Source organism: Amphiura filiformis, chromosome 2 (assembly GCF_039555335.1).
Source record: "Amphiura filiformis chromosome 2, Afil_fr2py, whole genome shotgun sequence".
Classification (NCBI taxonomy): Eukaryota; Metazoa; Echinodermata; class Ophiuroidea; order Amphilepidida; family Amphiuridae; genus Amphiura; species Amphiura filiformis.
The window spans coordinates 47,859,494-47,869,694 of NC_092629.1; the positions used below are offsets into that span (position 1 = coordinate 47,859,494).

The window sequence follows — 10,201 nt, forward strand, 5'->3', positions numbered from 1 at the left end:
TTATATATAGACCCAAATATTCGAAGCTAATAAAAATTCCAAAGGGCATTTAAAGCGTTACAAATGTGTACAGGGCACCTACGTCATGTACGTTATATCGAGGGTTGAGAGCCAGAAATCCTTATGTGACGCATTGTGAGTTAAAGCTTTCTGGCTCTTAACCCTGATATGTTAAGTTGTGTGATGAAACTTTGAACTCTGTTTCTAACTCAACGTGGTCAGTATTAACGTCGACAGAACCGTACATTATTTATTTTATCTAAAATAGCACACATCACACCAGAGATAAACTGGGAGCCCGCGGTGAAGCCATGGCGGGATCGGCATTAAATCGTGATTTTCGTCGACCAACTCCTATGCCTGGTTTGCATGTTTACGATGGTATATCATTTCCACCAATAGTCAAGGCAAGCACCCTAGATGCCTTGAAAACATGGCAAGTACGTGAAGACGACATATTCTTTGTGGCTTATCCCAAATCCGGTAAGAGTACATGCATGGGAATTTGCTTTAGGAATAGCAACTTTTTCTTGGATTGAATAATACAGAACACTATAGGGTTTCTTATAAACATCTCAAAAAAAGTAACTTACCACTTTTTTTGTCAGGGGGCACTCTGCCAACGTCCCCCTCTAGCAAAGCTCCTATAAATTACGTGTGTTCATGTTCTTGTTTATTTAGGCACTCACTGGATATCTGAGATCATCAAACTGATCGTTAACAGTGGGGATCCAACGAAAATTGATCGTAGCGGCAGCTACATGACAACATCATTAGCCATAACCCTTGCTAACATTGATCTGGCAACTATGCGAGGTAATTCACAGAAAATAGCAGCGTCTCCAGCAGGATATGAGATAATAGATGGCTGGGACTCACCTAGAATTATTGGCACACACATGCACGAACGACATATGCCTCCAGATGTGTGGAAAAAGAAGGCTAAGGTATGATCAGCTGATGTACAGGGAATACCCGTATATCAAAAACATGACATAATAGGCATACACAGCGAAAATGTTGGTTGAACGATTGTTGGGTAAACGCTTTTATATATTTGGTTACTATAACGAATGGGTAATTTTGCGAGTTAGTTAAACTCATAATAAATAATTTCGCCCAACGAAAGCATGCGGCATTTCCCCCTAATTTTTGCATGCTGAGCAATTATTGGACGATTGGATTGGAACCAACCATTTAGTCAACAGAAGTACGAGGCATTTTTACCCGACTGTTTTTGCTCGTCGCGTTAGTCACGATTAACGCGTTATTGAACAAGTGGGACATATGTTCATATCGTGTTGATATCAATGGATAGCTACTTTGACACTGCATTTGAAACAATAACATCTTTTAATCAATTAACCTCTTGTGAATGTAGTGTGGTCTCAAACAGAATATGCCAAATCGACCATTTATCTGTGTTCAAACAACACTAGACACCAAACCTCAATAGCGGGTGAAAAAATCATACGCATCCAAAACAGCCAGGTACCTCCTTATTCTACTCACCAGCCTGTTCGCACGTTGCTGTGGGATTCGTCGCAGGTCATTCAATGTGGTTCCATTGGCTGCTTTGACATGGCAGCATGATCAAGCTGATCCCACAAGAGTTCAGTCGGGTTGTGGTCTTTGCTGATGGCAGGTTATTTCATTCTACCTTCTCCCATATTTTGTAGGTAGTCGTTGACTACCCTGACTTTGTGGGGGGGGGGGCGTTGTCATCTTGGAGGATTGCATTAGGTCAAGATTATGAGGATATGGGATTGCAGCTTGTTGCACAGAATAATGGCCAATTTGGCACATGATGTTTGAGACCCCACTACATTCACAAGATGTGTACTCAGCCGTGAAAAAGGTAACTGTTTCAAATGAAGTATCAATGTAAAGGGGAATAAAGTAGCTATCCTTTGATATGCAACACGATATGAACATTTTACAAATAATCTGAGATATAGATGCTTGAAAAGACTTTCCAAACTTGTGTGGAGGAGTTTAGAAGGTAGCAAAACCATTACATCTTTGTCACATAAGTTGATATAACAAATCGTCCAGACAACGCAGCTAGTTTAAACTATTCTTTTTTCAGCTTTTTTGATGCATTTGTTAACACTTGATATAACACCAACTTAAATTGCTACCAGCCAATTAATGAACACATTACTCTGGACACGCCGTCATTCATGTAAAAAAATCATTATAATGATATCGGTACGCGGTAATCTTCGAAGTATCCACAAAATAGTTACTGAAAGAGAAGACTGAAAATGCTTGACTTTGCAAACAGACAGTCAAAATGACACACAATTACATATTGAATTCTATCCATAACAGACACGTATGATCAATTTAATTAGCCTCTGGCTCCCATTTATTTCTATGTCTGTCAGTTCAATCAAGCTTTATACAAAAAACAAACGATCATTGTGTTTTCAATACAATTTTCTTTGAAAGAAAAAATTCGCATGGATATGAATTAATGCAATCTTTGTATATCAGGTAATATATTTTGGAAGAAATCCAAAGGATGTTTTCTGTTCCAACGCTTCATTTTCTCTTCCATTATTGCCTCCGGAAATGCAAGACTTCAACAACTACATCAAAATAGCTCTTCTGAATGACCAAGGTACGTGTATTTTACCTCAACCAAACATGAGGGGGAATCAAATTGAGAAAAAAGGGAAAACATGGGGAGAATTCAAAAGGTTTGAACAGACGCGAGGGGGAGGGAGGTGAAATATTTTGTCGCTATTTTTTATCGAAACTCCCACTATACCTTTGTTACAATTGTCCAATGTCGTCAAGAGAAATGTCAAATTACTCGTCTCATCACAACGATTAAGAAAATATATAATTTGAGGTCAAATGTTAGAATAACACCCATAGTGGGTAGGAGAACATGAAAAATAATATGAGATACTGTATTAAGATCACATATTAAGTATCATGTGAGAGTATACTCTTGTACTCCAGAAGACAGGATCACATATTAAAGTGTGCGACACTATGGAATATATAAAGCAGGATATGGGTATGTTAAAAATTGAAATGAGGTATGGGGCTGGCTGGGGGTGGCTACGGGTCGTTATCTCAAGGACAATGTTTTGTCCAAGGTTGCGCCGCAGGCTTACAAAGAAACAATAGCAATCAAGCTTAAACTTTAAATTAGCACCCGATAGAGGGCAGGGCCTGAAGAATGAGGGAAATTATGGGGTAAATATTTAACGGAATAAACTGCATAATCATATTATTTAGATTTATTCCGTTAAAAATCTTATTTTAACTTATCAAATTACTAGTTTTTACATTTTATGGTGTCAAATATTTAATATGTGATCCTGTCTTCTGGAGTACAAGAGTATACTCTCACATGATACTTAATATGTGATCCTAATACAGTATCTCATATTAGTTTTCATGTTCTCCTACCCACTATGGGTGAGAATAACCTTCAAATTCAACAAACAAAGTGTCAAATTGCTCGTCTTTGCACATAGATTACCAATATGATTAAATATTTCCAACATCTGCATTCTGTTTTGAGTTATAAGGTTTTGTTTCAAGACGAGCGCAAGAAGACCGTAAGTCCAAACATTATAAATCAATCAATATCGATCATTATTATTTATATCAGGCTTTTGAGCGATACAATAAAATTGTATATTGTACAATATTTGCAAAATACCCGGATGCAATACAATACTTTTTAATATTGTACGCGTATCTAGTACGCATCGCGCTTTTCCATGGTGACAGAACCAACGCGTGTCAAGATACAACAGCACAACAATACAGACACCGTAACGGCTCACAGGAGATTTCGTACTGTATAAACAAGTAAAATCACAAACTTAATTCGCGGCAATACTGGATGATGATAATCTTATAGGAAATATAATTAACATCTACAAATAAATCTATAATATATAATATTCCGATATTGTCTTTGGAGAGTAAAAAGCAGAAAACAAGAAGGTCAAATGGTAAGCGTACATTACAATATACATTGGTTAAACCCGGTGGCTCGGTAAGATTAATTTTTCATAGCAAAAGCATGATATAAATAATACATGTAATAATAATATTGATGGCTTTTTTTCGTGTGATACAAGAATACATTGCACTCGATAGAAAAATATATTCTTGTATCACACTCAAAGCCATTCAATATTATATAAATATTGTAGATATTTACTTGGTTGACATAAAAATGATTCTTCTTGCCTATACCTGAGAAGTATCAATATTATGGTTCTTTTGGTTTCCAAATTATCTTATTTCAAAAAGTTTAAACGATCTTATCTCAAAATGCCAAATATGGACTTACGGTCGTCTTGCGCTCAGGTCTTCATTTTGCTTTTTTTTTTTTCAAGTGAGTAAATTCCACAATAAATTTCACAACTTAACTGTAACATAAAATAATTATGAACAGTGTTAGCGGAAACAATAATATTTATGGGGGTGTCGGTTTTACCGGAACTTTTGTTTTTTCAATTTCAGACCCTTTATTTTCAAATTTAAGAAAATTTTAGCCCCAAGTGAAGGTATGCTTTACTACTTTATACGCCAGTTTTGCAATTTTGCGATTTTGCCCTATTTGGGCCTAAAACACGATGTTTTTGGACCTGAAATGGACGATGCACGGGGCAATTATTGCTTTTTTCTTCTAGCATGACAAATTTAAGGGGTGTGTCCGTTGGCTTCCGCTGTCTGTAAATTTGAAAAGTAAATTCGTTTCACTTGTTTATCCAGTTATGATGGGAACGTGGTTTGAGCATGTCTTAGGCTACGAGAAGCGACTCAATGATGACAACTTTCTGTTTGTAAAATATGAAGATCTTCATAAGGTAAAGTATTTTTACATAGGCATAAAAACACTAAATGTAATACAGTGAATTTGTAGGTATATATATATATATAATATAAATACACGTATTTTTACATTTAGTTACTACTCTGAGTTTCACGCCGCTCTAGCCGAGCAACGATCATCAGGTAACTGATGTGTTCAACCCTACACATTGATTATTTTTCTTCTTTGCACGGCTGGTGCTTTCTTTCTCTTGTTGCCATGACGGCATGTTGAAATCAGTTCGTTGCGCTTATTGATTATACCCTCCTTAAGATTGATTATTTCTAGTTTTTCTTCTACACATAAATTGCATTGCCCTGATTCCCTTTTCAGTTTGATTGTTTCAGAATTTCCCCTTTTAGTGGAAAACACCTGTCGATGGAGATTGAGGAAGTGACGCCCAAATGGGCATTTATCCTTCTGTCTACAATTGCAAGTTTTTGCTGAGGCTCTTGTTTAGAATTTCTTTAACACCATTGTCGATGAGATTGAGGAAGTGACGCCCGGGGGCACAAACTTGCAAAGATTTTTTAACAGAAGCACGCCCAAGCTCAGCTTCAGTAGTATGAAGAACATGAAGCAAATAATAAAATCTCACAATGCTGGTGTTATGAAGAAATCTAAACCAGAGCCTCAGGCAAAAACTTGCAATTGTAGACAGAAGGATAAATGCCCATTACGTGGAAAGTGCGTGGTCGATGATGTTGTGTATAAGGCGACAGTAAATTCAGGAGAATTGTCTGTATCATACGTAGGCCTAGCAAGCGGCCCTTTCAAGACAAGATACAATAACCATACCAAATCTCTAAGAAATGAGAAATACGAGAAAGAGACTGAGTTATCCAAATACATATGGGGTCTAAAAAAGAAAAACAAAACTTATTCAATATACTGGGAAATTCTGAAACAATCCAACACCATGAAAAGGGAATCAGGGCAAGGCAATTTATGTGTAGAAGAAAAACTAGAAATAATCAATCTTAAGGAGGGTATAATCAATAAGCGCAACGAACTGATTTCAACATGCCGTCATGGCAACAAGAGAAAGAAAGCACCAAGCCGTGCAAAGAAAAAAAAATAATCAATGTGTAGGGTTGAACACATCAGTTACCTGATGATCGTTGCTCGGCTAGAGCGGCGTGAAACTCAGAGTAGTAACTAAATGTAAAAATACGTGTATTTATATTATATTATTCGCTCTGCTTCGGCATTGAGCACTCTTCACTTTTGATAGTGGACATATTATATTATTATTATATATATATATATATATATATCCATTACAGGATACATAGAAGATGAAAAATAAAATATGATCTAAAGGTATAAAATGCTTTACTGCAGGACCACCTGGGAGAAGTGAAGAAAATTGCCACATTTCTTGGAAGGCCTTTATCCGATGAAATTGCCGACAAAGTGGTCCACTTTTCAACTATGGCTGAGATGAGGAAAACATACGACAAACATGAAAAAGATGATCCAGACGGCTTTAAACACACGCGGGCGTTTGGCAAGCTGAAATATCTCAACAAAGGTAAGACTGTTTTACATGCGATGAATGATGGGCAATGGGCCGATAAATTGAAAATGTTTCCCAATGAATAATTATCAAATTTCCGCACCCTTTCAGCATATCATTTTAGTCCAAGAATCTTGACGCATGCAAAATGGATTATGTTGCAATTAGCGTTGGGAGTTTTTTGATTTTTTAGTTTGACTGGCCTAACATACACGAAAAGGTGGAAGCTCTATAGTCCGACGGTTCTTTATTCCGACGGTTCTTTATTCCGAAGGTTCTTTAATCCGACGGTTCTTTATTACGAAGGTTCTTTATTCCGACGGTTCTTTATTTCGAAGGTTCTATAGTCCGAATTTTAAAAAGGTTCCCTAATCCGAATATTAAAAGAGGTTCTTTAATCCGAATTTTAAAAACGGTTCTCTAGTCCGAATATGAAAATAGGCTCTATAGTCCGAATTTAAAAAAAGGTTCTCTAGTCCGAATATAGAAATAGCTTCTCTAATCCGAATTTGAAAAAAGGTTCTCTAGTCCGAAATTGCAAAACGGTTCTATAGTCCGAAACGGATACCGTGTTCTTTAGTCCGAATTGGTAAACGGGTTCTATAGTCCGAATTTTATTTTAATCATTTGTTTCAGTGTCAAATCATCAATTGTTAAATACAAATCCGCTGAAGTTCAACATGGTTGGTTTTTCTGGATATTTTTCGTAGCATACATTGACGTTCACCTTTATTCTGGTGATATTTTCTTCATTTTTATCCGTTTTTCATTCCATTATAATATTATATACTAATACTTTACGATGTATTCGGGCATTGTCGAGTTCAAATTTTCATAGCGCCATCCCGCCATGTAAATGCTGCGGCTGTTTCATTTAAATAAATTTTAGTCATTTAAACAAATTAGTTTACAGAATAGTTAAAGTATAGTTTTATCTTGCGATTGGGGGGGGGGGGGTGGCCTGCCCGGGGTATAAAATGTTTCAATGTACTGGTAGTCTTGTGATTAAAGGATCATCATTTTCGACCCGTTCTCTACCCTGAAAACCCGTTTTTTCAATCCGAGGGCCTACTTTATTCAAAAATTGTATTATGCAACTTTTTGGGCGATGTGTTCATGTGTAGGTCTCAAAAATTTAAGCTATAACATGCCTCTCTTTTTTCCACAGAAAGGTCAAAATATCTCTAAAAAGATTTTTGTTTTTACCGGAATCCATCTACATTACATCGTCATTGCATCGTGATTTGGTGGTGTGCGCCATTTTAACAGCAGTAGCGTCATACCGTTTACCATAGGGCGCAGTATATGTTAATGTTTTAAAAATTCGGACTATAGAACCTTTTTACTAATTCGGACTAAAGAACACGGTATCCGTTTCGGACTATAGAACCGTTTTACAATTTCTGACTAGAGAACCCTTTTTGAATTCGGATTATTGAGCCTATTTCTATATTCGGACTATAGAACCCTTTTTAGAATTCGGAATATAGAGCCTATTTCTATATTCGGACTATAGAACTCTTTTTAAAATTCGGGCTATAGGGACTATTTTCATATTCGGACTAGAGAACCGTTTTTAAAATTCGGACTATAGAACCTTCGAAATAAGGAACCGTCGGAATAAAGAACCTCTTTTCAATTTTTTTTCGGACTAGAGAACCTCTTTTAAAATTCGGACTAACGAATGCTATGAACACGTGTTCGGACTAGCGAACCTTCGGACTAGCGAACCTTCGGATTATAGAACCTTCGGATTATAGAGCAGTCCCCCACAAAAAGACCTGTGGCCCGAGCGTAAGCCTTCAAAAAGGTGGATCAAATGAAAGGCTATTGAGATTTCGGAGAGTGGTATTGGGGTGAGGCTTAAACTGATTGGTAGAAGAGCATAGGTGGTTGAAGATCTTGAAAAGATTGCTTAGGGCAGCAATGTTTTCAACATTATAACTTTAAATGCGATTTTCTCCATTATGAAATTTGCACATAGTGTGCACACACCAACAGTCGAAACTTTAATATTTTATATCACGTGTGGCCAAGATAGCAGCCGACAAAACATACTCACGTGTTAAGGGAGGACAGTTTTTATGGTCTACTTAGCTCAGCAATGCTTTGCTGTCTTCGATAATGGTTCATGTACGCTAGAGCGTTCGATAGGAACAAGCGAACAGTACACGAGTTTGCTGATATCTATCGGAGCGTTCAGCAGAGCAGCAGGATTAAAAACACGGTTGATGTTAAAACCATAATCAATTTCCTTTGTGTTCAGTAAGTACATAACGACCCACTTATCAACTCCTCAAGTGGTCATTAAATAAGCATGTCTGGGTCGTGTTTTGCGGTCAATAGAAAGTCAATAGTGCAATTAGGTTTCAAGTGGTTGTTAATTCAAGCATGTCGTAAAATAGATTCGATCGATATTTGGTCAAATTGTGGTATCGGAGCGCTGTGTACAATTGAGCGGAGCCTGGCAGAGTTTGCTACAGGCTTTTATGGGTTTGGGCTCTGATAAAAGCCAGGCACCTCTCCGATACAATGCGCTATCGAAGACAGCAAAGCATTGCTGAGCTAAGTAGACCATAAAAACTGTCCTCCCTAAGCAAGAACATCTTCAGAAATTTGCCCGTCTAAAACAAGAAAACCTGCCGGTCAACATCCTAAGGCGGGATTGGCGAAATAAGAGTGACTTTCCTCAAAATACAGTCCGCAATGAAAGTAGTAGGGAACTTAGTGAATCTGAAAATGCTATCTTAAGCAAAGGCATGAATTTCTCACCAACTCCAACGAGCATTCCGGTCAAAGAGTTAATAGCGGCGACCGAACACGGCTTAAAAGACTAATGTGAAGGTGAAGCCAACCTAGTGCGAAGTGATGTTCTCAGGGTTCTCAAGAAAGCCAAAGTTCCTCAACCAAATATATCTCGAGAAGAGAGAGAAGCGTTGAATTCACTCAAGAATGATGATTCAATAATTGTCTCCTCGTATATATGGTCTACCGAAGATTCACAAAGAAAACATGCCACTTAGACCTATTGTCAGCTCAATCAATTCACCATGCTACAATTTAGCGAAACACCTAGCGGATATATTGAAACCCTTATCAGGGAAAGGCACTTCCTACATCAAGAACTCGCAACATTTTCTTGAAAAGGCAGGGCAAATACCCATAGAACCAGGTGACTTATTGGTCAGTTTTGATGTGGTATCATTATTCACTAATGTACCAATTGATGATGCTAGTAAGATTATAGGAGATATCTTGCGTGATGATGATACACTTAAAAACAGAACACGCATGACAAGCGATGAGATCGTAGAACTTATGAAGTTATGCCTCACATCTACGTACTTCAAATGGCAAGGGAAATTCTATGAACAAAAAGAGGGTCAGGCAATGGGTTCACCCCTCTCCCAAATAACATCTAATATCTTCATGGAACACTTTGAAACCAAAGCACTAGATACGTATCCTTTGAAACCCGTTGCTTGGTTCAGATTTGTTGATGACACATTCGTCGTCTGGCGACATGGCAAAGACGAACTGGTCAAATTCCTAAGTCATCTCAACAATCAACACAAGTGTATCCAGTTCACAATGGAGATTGAAGAGGCGGGTGGCATACCTTTCCTTGATGTCAAAGTGCAGAGATCAGACACTAGCTTGAGTTTCGCCATATACCGAAAACCCACTCATACTGATCAATATCTTCATTTTAACTCTAGTCACCATATGTCTGCCAAGAACAGTGTTGTCAATACACTGGTTCACAGAGCACTGACTCTGTGTGATGAAGAACATCGAAAAGATGAACTCAAACACATTGAAAAAGCGTT

At 37.5% G+C, this 10,201-nt stretch overlaps 1 protein-coding gene across 1 annotated transcript; it reads left to right on the top strand.

Annotated features, from left to right (window-relative positions):
• Nucleotides 1–311: 311 nt before the first annotated feature.
• LOC140141127 (sulfotransferase 1 family member D1-like) lies at nt 312–1,456 on the top strand. Its single transcript, XM_072162919.1, has 3 exons — nt 312–483; nt 682–947; nt 1,382–1,456. Exons 1-3 carry the CDS (start codon nt 312–314, stop codon nt 1,454–1,456), a joined length of 513 nt encoding a protein of 170 aa, XP_072019020.1.
• Nucleotides 1,457–10,201: the final 8,745 nt, after the last annotated feature.

What these genes read in the sequence shown, in the direction of transcription:
- LOC140141127 (XM_072162919.1), top strand. Translation starts at nt 312, where the DNA reads ATGGCGGGATCGGCATTAAATCGTGATTTTCGTCGACCAACTCCTATG. An exon ending in TGTGGCTTATCCCAAATCCG is followed by an intron (nt 484 to 681) that starts GTAAGAGTACAT and finishes TTGTTTATTTAG; the next exon opens with GCACTCACTGGATATCTGAG. An exon ending in TGTGGAAAAAGAAGGCTAAG is followed by an intron (nt 948 to 1,381) that starts GTATGATCAGCT and finishes TTGTGAATGTAG; the next exon opens with TGTGGTCTCAAACAGAATAT.